Here is a 17,978-nt window from a genome sequence, read left to right as displayed (position 1 = left end):
GGCATATAGTTTTTCACATTATTCTGTTGCAATCCTTTATATTTTTGTGGTATCCATTGTAATTTCTCCTCTTTCACTTTTAGTTTTATTTAGTTGAGCCTTCTCTCTTTTTTCTTAGTGAGTCTGGCTAAGGGTTGTCAATTTTGTTTTTCTTCTCAAAAACCAGCTCTTTGTTTCGTTGATCCTTTCTACTGTTTTTGTTTGTTTGTTTCAATTTAATTTATTTCTCCTCTAATTATTATTTCCCTTCTTCTGCTGATTTGGGGCTTTGTTTTTTCTTTATTTTTCTATTTCTGTTAGATGTAGTTTAAGATAACTTATTTGAGATTTTTCTTGTCTGTTTTCACTGCATCCTATAAGAGTTGATATGTTGTGTTTTCATTTTCATTTGTCTCAAGGTATTCTTTGATTTCTCCTTTGATTTCTTGATTGATCCAATGGTTGTTCAGTGGCATGTTGTTTTCTCCACATATTAGTGAATTTTCCAGCCTTTTTCTTGCAGTTGATTTCTAGTTTCATAGCATTATGGTTGGAAAAGATGTTGATATGTTTTCAATCTTCTTAAATTTATTGAGGCTTGCCTTGTTTCCCAACATATGGTCTATCTTTGAGAATGTTCCATGTGCATGTTCTTGAGAAGAATGTGTATTCTGCTATTTTTAGACAGGATGTTTTATATATATTTATCTGTTAAGTCCATCTGGTCTAGTGTTTCATTTAAATCCATTGTTTCCTTATTGACTATCTATCTGGATGATCTATCCATTGATGTACGTGGGGTGTTGAGATCCCCTGCTATAATTGTATTGCTGGCAACTTCTCCCTTTCTATCTGTTAATGGTTGCTTTAGGTACTTTGATGCTCCTTTGTTAGGTGCATATATATTCATGTGTTATCCTGTTGGTGGAATGTCCCCTTTATCATTGTATACTGCCCCTCTTTATCTCTAATTGTCTTTTTTATCTTGAAGTGTGCTTTGTCTGATGTAAGTATGGCAACACCTGCTTTCTTTTGCTTGCCATCTGCTTGGAGTGTCATCTTCCATCCTTTCACTCTGGGCATATGTTTGTCTTTAGAGTGAGATGTGTTTCCTGGAGGCAGCATATTGTTGGGTCTTGTTTTTTAATCCGTCCAGCCACTCTGTGTCTTTTGATTGGAGAATTCGATCCACTTGCATTTAGAGTGAGTGTTGATATATGAGGGCTTAATACTGTCATTTTGTCTCTTGTTTTCCAGTTGTTCTATATTTCCATTGTTTCTTTTCCCTTGTATTTCTGACTGCCATTTCAGTTTTGGGGTTTTCTGTGATGGTTTTCTCTTTATTTATGACTTGTGTCTCTGCTCTTATTTTTTGTTTAGTGGTACCATGAGGTGTGTGTAAAATATCTGATAGGTGAGGTAGTCCATTTTCTGATAGCCTCTTATCTCCATTAGCCTAAGCAGGTTCCATATCTTCTCTCTTCCCCTTCTGAGTTATTGTTGCCAAAAAATATCCTTCTTTTGAAGTGAGTCTGTGACTATATTGAAGTGTTTATAGTTATTTTTGATGCTTTCCTTCCCTTTATCTTTTGTGTTATAATTAAGTTTTTCATAACCTGTTCTGATAGAGAGCTGCAATTTTCTGATTTTGTCTGTCTATTTATCTCCTTGTCTGTCTATTTATCGCCTTGTAAACGTTTGCCTTTTTGTTTCAGGTAGGGGGGCTTCCTTCACCATTTCTTGTAAGGCAGGTCTAGTGGTGAGGAACTCCCTCAGGTTTTGTTTATCTGGGAAAGCTTTTATTTCTCCATCATGTCTGAAGGATAGTTTTGCTGGATAGAGTATTCTTGTCTGAAAGTTTTTATCTTTCAGTATTTTGAACATATCATTCCATTCTCTCCTAGCGTGTAAAGTTTCTGCTGCGAAATCTGCTGAAAGCTTGATAGAGGTGCCTTAGTAGGTTATTTTCTTCTGCCTTGCTGCTCTTAATATTTTTTCTTTGTCGTTGACTTTTGCCAGTTTTACTATTATATTCCTTGGAGAAGGTCTTTTTGCACTGATGTAATTAGGAGTTCTATTGGCTTCATGTAATTGTAAGTGCAGTTTTTTCCCCATATTTGGGAAGTTCTCAGCTATTATTTCTTTGAACAAGCTCTCTACTCCTTTCTCCCTCACTTCTACCTCTGGAATACCTATAGTCCTTATGTTGCCTTTTCTAATTGAGTTGCATATTCTCAAAGAAGTTCTTCATTTTTCTAAATCTTAGTTCTTTCTCCTCCTCCGTCTGATGCATTTCTATATTTCTATCTTCTAATTCACTAATTATGTCCTCCATAATGTCAGGTTTACTTTTTTATGGTTTTTAGATTATTTTTTTATCTCATTAATTGTGTTCTTCATATCCAGAATTTCTGTAGCTTTTTTCCAAGGGTTTAAATCTCTTTGTAGAAGTATTCTTTCTGCTCATTAATATTGTTCCTGAGCCCATTGAGCTGTCTTTCTGAGTTTTCTTGTAACTCATTGAGTTTCTTCACGACAGCTATTTTGAGTTCTCTGTCATTTAGATTGTAAACTTCTGCGACCTTAAGTTTGGTTTCTGGAGACTTGTCGTTTTCCTTCCTCTCTGAAGTTTTACTGTAGTTCTTCATGGTATTTGATGAATTGATTCTTTGCTGATGCATTTGTGGTAGTATCAGGTCACAGATTCCACCTGCCACTGCTGGGGGAGGCAAGAGCTGTGTTTTCTGATCCTACCTTTTCTGCTGGTAATTTTGCTGGTAGAGCTGCTCTGCATTTGCTTGGGTTGGCCAAAGCTGCTAGGCAGGTTTTTCTTACAGGGGTGAGGCCTCTGCACTCAGCAGGCAGGTCACTCTCATGCAGGTGGGGCTACTGAGCTTGGCAGGGGACCAGCTGAGCTGCTGCAGTAGGCAAGAGGGGCACTTTCTTTCATACAGGCCAGCACTGCACTTGTGGTCAATTTGGCTGAGCTGCTGCACTTTGTGGACAGGGCACCTTCATGGGGGCTGAGCTGCTACCACTTGGTGGGGAGAATTCCCACAGGCAGGGCTGCCACAGCATGTTGGGTGCTTCTACGGGCCAGTTCCCCACTCTGAAAGTGTTCTTGTGTGGCCTGGGCTGCTTCCTCCTCCACTTACATTTGCATCAGCTGCTCTGTGAGGATCTGCGAACTGAATTGCTGTCACTGAGGAGAGGGAGGGGTCTGCTCACCTAGTTTCACTGCTTCCTGGGGATCCAGTCCACCCACTTTCAGATATATGGCTGTGTGGATCTCTCAGGCATCCTGTTGTGCTGTGTAGAGAATCCTCTGTTGGTTAATGAATGTCTGTTTGGTTGTAACTTAGAGGCGAGAGACAAAGGGAATAACTCACTCTGCCATGATGCTGACATCCCAGAATTTCTGAATCTTTTTTCCTAATTTCTGTCTCCACTGAACTTCTCATTCTGTTCATGTATTATTTGCCTGATTTCATTGAGTTGTCTATCTGTGTTCTCCTGTAACTCATTAAGATTCCTTAAAATAAGGATTCTGAATTCTTTGTCAGGGAATTCACATGTCTGCGTATCTTTGGGGTTGGTTCCTGGAGTGTTATTAGTTTCCTTTGTGGTTTCATGTTTGCCTGATTCTTCCTGGCCTGTGTAGCCTTGCACTGATGTCTGAGCATTTGATGGAAAAAAACACTTCTTCCTGTCTTTACAGACTGGTTTCAACAGGTGAAAACTTTCTCCTACTGAGCCTCCAGACTAATGGAACAACCTCTAGGATCACAGTTGATCAGAGCTGGAGCTGGGTCACGTGGCTGCTGTCAAGTCCACAGTTGGGTCCATGGTTGGCAGGCCTATTACCAGAAGGTGAAGGCAGACATGGTTCCTGCTGGATAACCAGATGGACGGAACTGCCTCTGGGACCATAGTGGAACAGGGCTGGAGGCAAGTCATGCATCTGTTTCTAGATCTACAGTCAAGTCTGTAGATGATCCTGTTACCAGGGGCTTGCAGAGCATGTTTCCTGCAGATTCCCTAAGGGGAAGAATTGCCCCCAGACCATGGAAAACTGAGGCTGGAACTGAGTTTCAGGGTCCACAGTCAAGACTGGTGTCAGTGGGCCTGCTACCAGGGACACCAACAGCCATCACAGGGCTCCTGGGTAGGCAGGGATGACTCTGGACTACAGTAGAGCAAAACCAGAGCTGAGCCTCAGGGCTGTGTCAGGATCCACAGTTGGGACTAAGGTTAGTGGGCCTGTTGTTACCAGGGTCACAAATGGGCATGTTTCCTGCCATGTCCCTGAGTGGACAAGAATGATTCTGGACTGTGATAGAGCAGGGCTCGAGCCAGATCACAGGACTGCTTCAGTATCCACAGTCAGGTCTGATGTTGGCAGGCTACTAAATGGGGCACAGATGAGTGTATCTCCTCTAGGGTCCCTTGGTGAGTGGGGCTGGTTTCAAGACCACAGCCAAGCAGGCCTGGCACTGAGTCCATAGGGGGACTGCAGCCAGGATGGTGTTCAGCAAGCCTACCATCAGGGCACATGTCAGCCTTCTCAAAGTGGCTTTCCTCAGTCTTGGGCTTCACTGGGGTTTCACAATCTCCAACTGGATCCCAAAAGTTCCCACAAAGGCACTTTTATCTGTAGATGGCTGCCAGATCATTGTCTGGGGGGACGTGAGCTAGGGATCTCCTACTCTATCATTTTCCTCTATCCAATGTCTTTTGGATTAAAGATATTGTAATTTTAATATCTAAAATTTCCATTTGGTTCATTTTTATATTTTCCATTTTTCTTATGAGATGTACCATCTATTAACACATTCCCGTCATTATTTCATATGCATTCTTTAGAATAGATTTCTAAGTTTTTCTCTACTCCATCTAAAATATGTTATGTGCCTGCCAGTTTTAAGGAATATGGGTTACATTTCTTGCTTAATCTTATCTCATTCTTATTTTTGTACATCAGACATTTTGAGTGGGACACTTATTGGACTGTGCTTTTGTTTTGTTTCGTTTTGTTTTCAGACAGTATCTGGTGGCTAGGGAGAAGGAATTATTCAAATTTCACCATAAGTGAAGTTGATCTGGAACTGAAGAATAGCTTTTATATTATACCATCTCCCTATCCTTATAAACACTTCTGTCTACCTCTCTGTGTGTATGTTATATCTACATATCATAAATATTATCTTGACTCTTCAGGTATCTTGGTATCTTGAGAAATTTTGATTTGAAATCTAACAACTTTCTTAATGTATTTTGAGTCTTTATCTAAGCAATAATAATTATTGATAATTAATTCATTTGAAGGATGTAGTGATTAATATTACACATATTAATCAGACATATTTATTATATCTATTTCTTATTTTCAATTATTTGCTGTTAACATTTGTTGTTCTTTCAAGTAATAGTGCATTAAACAGAACTCAGGTGTTAGGAAGACAGCCAGATGAGGAAAATGACAAAAGCATTCTTTTTAAAGAGATTTTACATGGCTTCTTAAAGGATATGTATTTTGTAAAATAGTAATGAGAAATAGATTTCATAAAAAATACAGATGTGTGGGACTATTTGAAAGTTAATGAAGGCAAGAATTCATGTTATAGAATTGGTTTGTATGTGTTATGTGTTGAAATAAAGTTGCTCTCAGTCAGATGAAATGGAGAATGGTGTAGGGTAATGATCCTATGGTTTCAGTATGAACATATATCTTCTCTGGCTAAGGACTCTAGACCAATCAGATGAAAGGAGTATCATACTGTACACTGTTTTCAGATAGATCCTAACAAATTTTAAATAAACTTTTAAGTGATATAACCCACGTTCACAGTTAGCTCCCGATTCTTTGTTTCTATGATATCAAGTAAATATATCAGCATTGAAAACTACCCCACTGCAATATCATTTCATGTATCACTCTAGACGGAAGGATCCTGGGAAGCTTCTGGAGTTGCCATTATAACCAGATTCCCTAAAGTCAAGTCAAATGTCCACCTGTGCTGGTTTCCACTGTAAGCTGAATGCAAGTAGTAAGTTGTTAAGAGCATTAATATGGTACGAAGAATGTTTATTGGTTGGTAGTGGTCCTGTGTGAATCAAGGATAAGCACAAGTATCTAAGGTTGCTGCGGTCCAGCTAAATGGCCTTCTAATAAGACAACACTTTGGGAACTGGCTTAATTGATGACCTCCTCAATAATCTCATAATACCCATAGCACGTACCTTGCATTTTTCACATCACAGGGTATTTTTCACATCACAAGGTATTTTCATAGTCTTTATTGGATGGAATATAACTTTAGAATTTTCCATTCAAGAGCAAACTACTGTGTCACTTATTTCCATAGCTCAGTAGAGAGGATTATTGGCTATTTGCAAAGTAAAGAATTCAGAGAGGAGACAAGTGAATAAATGAAATGACAAAGGTAAGAAATGACCAAGCAACTGTGATGTTTGTGGCAAGGGCTACTTGTATGATTAGTTAAAATGGAACCAATGTTATGCTTTATTTTTAATTAATTTAATGCATTGGGTGTTCTGATTTATTTTTTGTGATGTTTTGTTGCAGGTCAAAAGCTAGAACAAGTTATTGTTCTTTCAAATGAACAAGTTACTTTCAGGAAAGAAAGGTGAGCAGCTACCCTGGGGTTTTGGAAATTATGTATTTTATAACCAGCAATGTCAATACTTCAAAGTCTATAAGTTTATTCTTTCAGATGCTCAAGGAGAATATTTTTATGATAGATATTTTACCCTGTAAGTGTCCCTATATGGTTCAAGAAATCCTCCTTATTGTTTCTTTCCTTTTTAAAGTCTCTTTTTCAATAACCATATAATTTTGGGAAATTATTGCCATATTTCCTTTTTTTACCATTTTGTATTAGAGGAAAATAAACTTGTAATGAAATCTAAGTGTGCTAAATATTGATTTTTTATCTTTATTGGAACATTCAGAACATAGATGTTTCTACTTATATTTGTACTGTAATCATACTATATATTATTTTTGCTACTTCATATACTCTTTAAAATTTTAGTTGATTAAAAGATTTTTTTAATTTTCCCAATAGATTTTATCTAATTTCATTACAACAATCCAGGGTCACGTTTTTTTCATGCTAAATATATGAATTCCATTATTCAGGTACTAAATAAAATATCTTCTGTACATTTACTGTTCTTTATTTATAATGTAGTAGATAAGCCTGCACAAAATAAGCCTGGCTATGGAAATGCTTATTTGTTGGGAGGGGGCTTATCTGGATCAATGATGAGCACAATTGTCTGAGGATGCTGAGGGACTCATTCCAGATGTCAATCTGAGGTCCAGATGAGTAGCCCTATAATAGGACAAATAAGACTCTCAGAGCCTGGCTCTATTTGGTGACCCCTCAGTGACAATACAATACCACTGTTAGCATGCTTTTTCTTTCTCTAAGAACAGGGCATTAGTGTCCTAACTTATAAGGCAATACACACCTTTAGATGTGATCAGTTCTCCAAGACTTGCTTCATTTTGCTCACTTTGAAGAAAGAGTTGTAGATAGATACTTGTATATAAGAAATATGCTCTAGAATAATGAATGAGCAAATGAAAAAGGTTGAGTTATGAAGGGGACAAGCAACTGTGATGGGTGTGAAAGTCTCATTCATGTTGGAGTAAAAGAAGGGAATACTGCATGCCTATATTAATTAAAGACAATGAAACCAATTTTAGTTCTTTGTTATTTTTAGTATTGAATATTTTCTGAAACTCTGTCTTTGCTTTTCTTTCTGTCATGTTTTGCTGAGATAGAAGGGCAGGAATCAAGTCTTCCACTTCAGAGAATAGGGGTGAGTAGCTATACCAAAATCCTTTGAAATTCATACGTCATGTGCTCTGTGCCAGGTCCTGAGGTCTCTGTGTTCATATTTTCAGAGGCTTATTTGAGAATATTTTAATGATGTGTCCTTTCCCTCATTGAGACCCTCACCAAGGTTGTCTACATTATTGAATCCTTACAATTTCTTCTTTCATTTTAACTCTTTTCTGCTTTGATGGAAAAATGTAGAATTTTAGAGAATTTTTTGGCAATCTTATATTGGATCAAAAAATTGTTGTAGTGAAAGCCAAATGTGCCAAAATATTATCAGATTTTCTTCATCTGTTTAATTATTGGGATTTCAGAATAGAGATTCTATGATTCCTAAGGTCTTTGTGGTCACACTGTATTACATTTCTACTTTTATTTTAAGTTTTGAGGATCAACATGAATTAGTTGTTTCTCATTTTTGCAACATGGGAAGTTGTATGTGAAGTTTCATTAGATCTCTCTAAGACCATGAAGTTTTTATATCATAAAATTTGCAATGTTTCTTTTAAAACACAAAATATTTCAATTTTCAATATTGTGTTGGGATAAAAAAGGATTTTATGTTAGAGGTATCAAATGGAGACATATGGAAATATCATCTATGGCATCATTATATCGTACTAAAACCTGAAATGTGCTTCACTAACAGTAGTCCGTATGTTTCCTGGCAAGCTATGTTGAAGTTTTTGTGTTACCTGGGACCTAATGATTAATTTCCCAAGGATGGGCAAATTTTTTTCTTGACAAAGTTCTGTCACAAATCTTATCAAATAGTACTTATTTTTGTATTCATTTATTACATATCGTTTACTTATTTATATTTATTCTCTAGAACCATAAAAGATAGCTATAAAGAGCTGAGTGACAACTAAAAAATAATCATAGATCAAAGAGGAAATTAGCTCAGGCAGATATTAAAATGAACTCTAGAACCTCAATTATTAACAAACTTTTGATCAGGTAAATGGATAGCAGGAACAATGGGGCAAGTTTTCGCTTAAAAAGCATATTCTCACAAACCCCTATTTGTATATTTGTTACCATTAGTAGATTCACAGACACATGGAATCAGGGCTATTATCTCAATCCAGAGAGTATAACAGCACATTGATGCATAACATATATTCAGTAAACTGCCATATTATTACTTTATAATAGTACAAGACTCAGACATAGAAGCAGAATATGACTAGCATAATAAAACCCTCTCATGACCAGCTTTAGCCTCTTCTCCCCAAAGGCTACTCCTTCTGAAAATATATCTGATATTTTACTTGATTTTTTTAAGTTTATAAAAATGGAATTATATCATTTCGTTCTCTTTGTGGCTGCATCATTTGCTCAAGATTATTACTAATCAAATGAACGTTTTATTTGAAATATCAAATTCATTGTTGTAAGTTTGTTAGTAATATGCTCTTCTTATTTTGCATATCTTTTAGATATTAACATTTTGTGTTATCTCTCATTTTTGATTAATCTTGTTAGGGGGGTTTCAATCATATTAATTTTTTTCAAATTACTAATTTTTGTGTTTTTCCTATTGTATATCTGCTTTCTATTTTGCTGATTTCTGCTCTTAATCTCATTAATTTTTCCTTATATTCTTTGGAGTTTGATTTGTTTTTCTTTACCTAGCTTCTTATGAAATATAATTTATTCATTTTCAGCTTTCTTCAATTATAACATATTGATTTTCATTCTAAATTTCCCTGCAAGCACTTTTCAGCTGCATGAGCACAAGTATGGCATTTTGCAACTACTAATATAAACATATTTTCTAATTTCCATGTTAATTTATTTTTGAAGTATGGATTATTTAGAAGGGTATTGCTTAATTTCCAAGCAGTTGGGATTTTTCTATTGATTTTTATTACTGATTTCTAACTTAATACCATATGATGAGAAAACATAGTTTGAATTGATTTCATTTCTTTCAAATAATTTTGTTTGTCTATAATGGCCCAGGGTATGGTAGAATTTAGTAAATATCCCATTTGCAGTTATCATTACATTAGCATTTATCACTGTGGATGCAGTGTTTCATACATGCCAGTTTCATTTTGAAATTGCTTCATCCATACCTGTTGTACACTTACTAATCTATGCTCTGAAAATGAGTTAGTCATGGAAAGTTATGTGGGAGATAGTCATGGAAATAAAACATCTGGCTGGTTTCTGGAATGCTTGTAGTATTTGTATCTTGATCTGTGTGTTGATTAGTTGCTGTGTTTGGATGGTGCAAATTTATTGAGCTGTACAATTTTAGTGGATGCACTTTTCTACATATATATTGTATTTCAATAGAATGTTAAAAACATCCCATGAAACTAGTCCAAATATTATATAATACATTTCCTAGGAATAGTGTCTAGTAGATCATGTGTTACTTGGGGCCTACTGATTGATGTCTTCAGGATAGGTCAAGAGTATTCTCAGATATTTTCAGTAAGTCAAAAAGTACAGTAACGGGGCCGGCCCGGTGGCACAAGTGGTTAAGTGCGTGTGCTCCGCTGCAGCGGCCCGGGGTTCGCCAGTTCGGATCCCGGGCACACACCGATGCACTGCTTGGCAAGCCATGCTGTGGCGGCGTCCCATAAAAAGTGGAGGAAGATGGGCACAGAAGTTAGCCCAGGGCCAGTCTTCCTCAGCAAAAAAAGAGGAGGATTGGCAGATGTTAGCACAGGGCTGATCTTCCTCACAAAAAAAAAAAAATTTACAGTAACATTTAACATTGACAGCCATACCAGGATAGCTTTTCATTTCCTATCTCTTTAATACTATTATTAATTGTAAAGCAAAATTTGTGTACTAAGGTTCAGATGTTCTGAAAAAGACATTGTCTGGATAAATCATACAGGTTTAAATTTTTATTAATAATAATAAGTTATATTCTGATAATTAATGCAAGGATGACAATGAGAGGGCAAAATTGATTACACTGATAAAAAAGTATTAATATGAAGAAATTAATCAGCATAGGTTCCATAGTAGGAATTTTTAAGATTGTGGTATTGTGTGTATCTCTTTCCAGATAATTTAAGCAGATTTATATTTGGTATATGGGTTTTTCTTTTTATTTCTTTGACCTTAGTGCTGGCTATGCATGCAAATAAGAAAATAAATATAAAGCTGCAAGTTATGGTCCTAGGTTGAAGTAGTAAATTAATCACACAGGAAACAAAGAATTTTAATCTGGCATAATGTTTACTTAGCTTTATAAAAGTGTGCAGAATGGGATATACAGCATGGACATTATTATTATCTCATTGAAAGGTCTAATACCTACTGATAAACACACTTTTGTTTTGTACCAACCACCCTATGAACATTTTATAGCTTATTCAGATGAAAGCTGAGATGCATGTTTGTGTGTGTAAGTGTGTTTGTGAACTGGACACAGACAAGCAAGAATATCTGGTTGCCAGTGTGCTTTGTATACATATGGTTAGGGTCATGTTGACTCAGATTTCCACATCAATCATGGCTTACACAACTCTGAGGTGAGCCCACAGGTCAAGCATTCCCAGTAAACATAGCAGGTTAAAGTCTCTTTGCACACAATGTTTCACAATTATCTTACATCAATATTTTCTAAGTATACTGTCTGTGTGAAGATAAATCAAAGGTCATTTCTCCAGACCAGTATGTGGTAAACTCATTATATACTTACTTTCTTACTTACAAAAAAATGATAATCAGATTGAAAGACTGTGGCAAAGTAGGCATGATGGAATAGAGACTGATGTGTAGGTAATAATGCTCTTGGTTTGGCTAAGCAGACCTAAGAGAAAATTGGAAAAACACATATGGCAGGAAAGCACTGATATGACTCCTTTATCTAGAGAGATTAGCTAACTTTTTTATGGAATAGAAATATAGGTTGTTGTCCCTAAATAGAAAAATTAAAAGTTCTTTAATATTAATGGAGACAAAATATTAAAGAAAGAAGTGAACTGTAAGTGCAGATTGAATAAAAATATAAAGTTAGATCTAGTGATACAATCAGCAGATGGGCTCTTGGCAGTAATATTATTGCTCCAAAGTGAAGAAATATTGCTTAAGGTACTGAGGAGAAACAAAGTTGCTGAGAGCAGGTTTCTTTAATTAATTAATTGTTTATTGAATTTTAACATACAATACTATATTAGTTTCAAGTGTACAAAATAGTTACTGAATATTTTTATACAGTATGAAATGATCACCATGATAAATCCAGCCACCATCTGTCACAACACTAAGTTATTACAATATTATTGACTATATTCCCCATGCCACACACCACATCCCAATGACCCATTTATTTGATAACTGGAAGTTTGTACCTCCTAATCCTCTTCACCTATTTCGCCTGTCCCTCAACCCCCCTCCCCTCTGACAACCAACAGTTTGTTCTTTGTGTCTATGAGTCTATTTCTGTTTTGGTTTTTTGGTTCATTTGTTCTGTTTTTTAGATTCTAAATACAAGTGAAATCATATAGTATGTGTCTTTCTCTGTCTGACTTATTTCACTTAGTATAATACTCTCTAGGTCCATCCATGTTGTCACAAATGACGAGATTTCATTCTTTTTTTGTGGCTGAGTAATATTCCATTGTTTATATATACAACATCTTCTTTATCTATTCATCTATCAATGGATATTTAGGTTTCTTACATATCTTGTCTGTTGTAAATAATACTGCAGTGAACATAGCGGTACATACATCTTTTCAAACTATTGTTTTTGAGGGCTGGCCCCATGGCCTGCTGGTTGAGTTCAGTGTGCTCCACTTCAGCGGCCCAGGTTCAGTTCCTAGGAATGGACCTACACCACTCATCAGTGGCCATCCTGTGGCAAAGACCTGCAAACAAAATAGAGGAAGATTGGCACAGATGTTAGCTCAGGATGAACTCCCTCAAGCAAAAAGAGGAAGATTGGCAACAGGTGTTAGCTCAGGGTGAATCTTCCCCAGCAAAAAAAAAAAAAAAAGATTACAAATTATTGTTTTTGTTTTCATCAGATAAATACCCAGAAGTGGAATGCTGGATCATATGGTAGTTCTATTTTTAATTTTCTGATGAACATTCATACAGTTATCCATAGTGGTTTTAGTGAAAGAGGGTTTATATGAGGTGTTGCTTTGTTGTTGATCACTTTTTGCTCCAATAATCTAAGTGGTAAATCTTGAAAATCAATTCCTATCACATTATTTATTCTGTACTAATTTTTGTGTGTGTCAACATTGCCATATCCCAAACTGTGCCATCCCCATAGAGAGAAGTAGTTCTGCAGAAGCTTATGAGGTTGCCGTATTACCAACTTCAATAAACTAAAGCTGAAGTGTTCCTTGTCTTCTTAATACAAATAACAACTTTGTAGGAAAGCAACTCTAGTTTAGAAACACTAATTTGTCAAGAACTGCCTTATCAAGATCAATGTGAGCCTAACTGTCTGAGGATTCCTAAAGATTATTTCCAGATAGCAGTCAGATGTCCAGCTGAATGCCCTGTCATAAAAAGAGAAGACTTTCAAAATTGGTTTAATGTAGTTACCTCCTCAGTTATTTCACAGTGCCTCTATGCACATGCCCTTCCCTTCTCTCGTCAAATTGCACTCTCATAATAGCTTCATTAGGCAGACTTCACACTTATAGTTTCACATTAAAGGCAGATTTGGTGTTTCATTTATCTTGAACTATTTGTTGTTAACTGTGGAGAAGTATTTGAGTGAAAGCTTGAATATAGAAACACATATAGAAATAAATTAAAAAGTGGCCAAATGACTATAGCGTGGATTATTAGTGTCAGTAATATTGGCAAATTATAAGGGAATATAGGACACACATGTTATACAACAATGGGACCAAATTGTGTTTTTCATTATGATTATTATTTATGTTTTTTCTCAGTTGATATTTACTTTCTTTCTTTCAATGCTTTTTTGTTTGTTTTTTTTTTCTTTTTTGCAGATAGAATAGCTGTAACTAGTAATAGCACATCAGAGAATAGAAATAAGCAGCCCCTTGGGCCTTTGGAATTCTTCATATGATGAAACAGCCATAAATTGTATCTTGATAAATTTAAATGGTTTAAATGAACCATTTAATATGGTTAATATTAATTTAATTCCACGGTGGGATAGAATTAGAAATCAATAAGAGGAATATCTCTTGAAAATCCTCCAAATATTTGAAAATTGAAATTATCACTTCTAACCTATTCGTTGGTCAAAGAAGATATAAAAAGAAAATTAGTATTTTGAACTAAATAAAGATAAAAACATAGCATATCAAAATTTATTGGATGCTGCTAAAGCTGTATTTAGGGGAAAATTTATAGCACTAAAATGACAATAGTATAAAACAAGAAAGATCTCAAATGAATGACTTCATTTTCCACCTTAAAAAACTTTAAAAAGAGCAAATTAAACCCAGAGTAAGAGAAAGAAAGGCAACAACAAAGATAAGAGCAAAATCAATAAAATAGAAAGCAAAAATATGTATGTAAGGAAAAATGAATGAAATTGAAAACTGATCAATTGAGAATAATAATATTGATAAAATTCTAGCCAGACTGATTAAGGAAAAAAAATAGCAAAGACACAAATAACCAATATCTGGAAATGTGAGGAGGGGCATCATTAGAGATTCTATGGATATTAAAATGATAATAAGGGGACTTTATGAAAAAAATATTCCAATAAATTTAACAGCTTAAATGAAATGGAAAAAAATGCTTGAAGAACACAAACTACCAAAATTCAATCAAGAAGAATTAGATAATCTGAACAACCATGTTTCAGTAAAATAAATTAACTTTGTAGTTAAAATCCTTCCCACAAAGAAAACTCCAGGTCTATATAGCTTCACATGAAATGAAAAATAATACCAGTTCTACACAATAGTCTAGAAAATTTGAAAGAAGAGAATACTTTCCAACTAATTCTCTATGGACAGCATTACTCTGTGAAGGAAAAATAGACAAAATATTTTTAAGAAGAAAACCATACAACAATAAAAGCATAAATTTAAAAAATTCTAATCAAAATTTTAATTAATTAATTCCAACAATATATACAAATACTTCATAGCCAAGTGGGCTTAATACAATGACTGCAATGTTGGTTTAACATTTAAAGATCAATCAATATAGGAAGAGCAATCTTCTGGAAAGTCAGAGTAAGAACCTCCAAAAATCTGCTCTTCCATAAAATTAACAAGAACCCTGAGAGAAATGGTCAAAATTAATTTTTCAGAACTTTGGAAATTAACCAATGATTTACAAAATTCCAAAGAACATCTATTCAAGAAAAATGCTTGCTTCTCAGTAAGAACAGCAAGCTTCGTGGCATTTTAAAATGCCCACTTCCAGTACTTTTCTCCTCAGCACTTTGGCAGCCTTGAAAATAGTAGGCTAGCAGCCACTGGGGGAGGAAGAACAGCCTTGGCGATCCTCAAAAAAACCCCTCCAGAGAATTATCACCAGTTGACCTCTCTGGAAACTCCCTGGAAAAGACCCATTCATAGGATTTTTATTTTTTTGGACTAAGAGCTCACTTAGTGGGGTAAGCCCAATCCCAAGGAATTTGTGGAAAAGAATTCATGGAAATTGTTGAGTATGACATGACCCTGAAGTGATGATAGCAATGGGGTCAACAAGAAGCTGACCAAAAAACTAAAAATGAAAATCTTGGAAAGTAGATGTCCAAAAGATGCTTTGAAAAGCTCCAACATGTTCTAGAAGGCTATATACATATGCAGAGCTGTATGCCTGCACAGGAAACACCTGATAAGGTCCTACTTGGTTACCTCTGACTTTCCTTGAAGATCTGTGCAAGAAGGAGGTTAAAGCTAAGGAAGAGTTGTAAACTACCTGAGTACTAAATGTGAATCCCAACACACACAAATACAAAGCCTCTTAGCAAAGGGTGAGAGATATATTGATTGGAGTCATTGAAGGAAATCTTGGTTCAAGCATTAGCTGACCACTAAGATAACTGAGCAGAGAGTTCAGTGTCCACAACTACTTGGAATACAGACTTTACATAATTAGTTTAGGAAAATCATTTTTAAAACAAACAGCAATGCCAACAAACACCAGCAACCATAATTTTAGGAATGGGAGAATCTAATTTCTAGAATTGCCACATTATATATAAAATGTCCAGTTTTCAACAACAACAACAACAAAATGAGAAGACATGCAAAAAAAACAAGAAAGTATGGCACATACACAGGAAAGGAGAATACAATAGAAAGTATCCCTGAGGAAGGCCTAATGTTGAACTTAATAGACACAGACATTAAATTAGCTATTAAAAATCTATTCAAAGAACTAAAGTAAAGCATGTCTAAAGGATTAAAGGGAAGTGTGATAATGATGTCTTACCAAATGCAAAATATCAATAAAGAGATAAAAATTATAAGAAATGACCACATAAAATTTCTGTACCTAAAAAATAAAATAACTAACATTGAAATTACATAAAAGGACTTCCAACAGCAGATTTGAGCAGGCAGAAGAAATAAACAATAAACCTGAAGATAGGTCAATTGAGATCCAACAGAAGGAACAGAAGGAAAAATAATGAAGAAAAATGAACTGAGGTATAGAGAACTGTGGACATCATCAAGCACACTGATGTACTCATAAATTGGAGTCTTAGAAGGAGAAGAAAGAAAGGAGAAAGAAATATTTGAAAAACCTTCCAAATTTGATGAAAAACATTAATCTACACATCCAAGAATATTAACAAACTCCAAATAAGATAAACTCAAAGCGATCCATATCTATACACATCATAGTCAAAATGTTGACAGAAAAACCAGAGAAAATCTTGAAGAAGAGAAAAATGACTCAGCATATATCTGTGATCCTCAGTAAGTTTAAAAACTGACTTCTCATCATAAGCCATGCAGATCAGAAGGCGATAGGATGACATACTGAAAGTGATGACAGAAAAAACTCAACCAAGAATTCTATATCCACCAAAACCATCATTGAAAAGATGAGAAATTAAAATATCCCCAAATAAAAACTAAGATAATTCTTTGCTATAAGACCTGTTCTACAAAAACTGCTAAAGGGACTCCTTCAGTCTGAAATAGAAAGACACTAGATAGTAACCCAAATCCACATGAAGAAATAAAGAGCACTAGTTAAGGTAACTAAATAGATAAATATAAAAACAAAATATAAATGTGTTTTGTCTATAACATTTTTTCTCCTGTTTGATTTAAAAAACAATTTTAATTATAAATTTGTGTTAATGGTCTTTAATGTAAAAAGTTGTAATTTGTATGACAATAATAATACAAATTGAGGGGAGGGAATGGAGCTATATTGGAGCAAAGTTTTTGTATACTATTGAAATTAGGTTGTTATTGATCCAATCTAGATTATTTTAAATTATGATGTTAATTGGAATTCTCAGGGCAACTGCTAAAATATATATATATCTTGTACACCTGTATATAAACAATAGTATTTAAATGGTACACCAGAAAATATCTATTAAACAAAAAAAAGATAATGGATAAATACAGGAAAAAACACATACGACATATAGAAAATAAATAGCAAATTGGCTGTCATAAATCCTACCCTATAAGTAATTACATTAAATGTAAAAGGAATAAACACTTCAATCAAAAGGCAGAGATTGTCCAAATTAAGGAGGTGAAAAAAAAGATCAACCATACACTGTGTACAAGAGGTATACCTTAGAGTCAAGACACAAATAGGTTGAAAGTAAAAGTGTAAAAAAAGATATTCCATGAAAACTACAATTAAAATAAAGCTGGAGTAGCTCAGACAAAACAGACTTTAACAAAAATTGTTGCTAAAGACAAAGAACATTTTTAAATGATAAAATGATCAATTGATAAGAAACACATAACAATTATTAATATATACACTGAGCAACAAAGCTCAAAATACACAAAGCAAAAACTGCTAGAATTGAAAGGACAAATAGATGATTCAACTATTACAGTTGGAGACTTCAAAATCCAATTTTCAATAATGGATAGAACAGAGTGATTTCAGCAAGACAACTTGTATCCTCCCTCTGGATCAACAATTTGGCAGTCATTCACAGAAAAAAGTGGCTTTTGTGGGAGCTTTGAGATCCAGACTGGAGATTAT

General features: G+C 34.9%; 1 protein-coding gene and 2 non-coding genes across 3 annotated transcripts in view; 2 read left to right on the top strand and 1 right to left on the bottom strand.

The window, feature by feature from the left end:
- Positions 1-7,258: 7,258 nt before the first annotated feature.
- Positions 7,259-7,325, top strand: LOC131406680 (small nucleolar RNA SNORD109A). The gene has a single exon (XR_009220306.1). It is a non-coding gene; the product is annotated as a small nucleolar RNA SNORD109A (small nucleolar RNA).
- Positions 7,326-12,196: 4,871 nt separating this feature from the next.
- The window catches only part of UBE3A (ubiquitin protein ligase E3A), a 124,523-nt gene continuing 118,741 nt past the window's right edge, over positions 12,197-17,978 (bottom strand). The window contains exon 10 of the mRNA XM_058542253.1: positions 12,197-12,694. Within this exon, the coding sequence (XP_058398236.1) occupies positions 12,670-12,694 (25 nt within the window). The 3' untranslated portion in view covers positions 12,197-12,669. The remainder of the gene's footprint in view (positions 12,695-17,978) is intronic.
- LOC131406682 (small nucleolar RNA SNORD109A) lies at positions 13,263-13,328 on the top strand. The gene has a single exon (XR_009220308.1). It is a non-coding gene; the product is annotated as a small nucleolar RNA SNORD109A (small nucleolar RNA).

This window comes from Diceros bicornis, chromosome 5 (genome assembly GCF_020826845.1).
Source record: "Diceros bicornis minor isolate mBicDic1 chromosome 5, mDicBic1.mat.cur, whole genome shotgun sequence".
NCBI classification, from domain to species: domain Eukaryota; kingdom Metazoa; phylum Chordata; class Mammalia; order Perissodactyla; family Rhinocerotidae; genus Diceros; species Diceros bicornis.
Note: the sequence above shows the minus strand (reverse complement) of the source record. Positions and strands in the feature narration are given on the sequence as shown.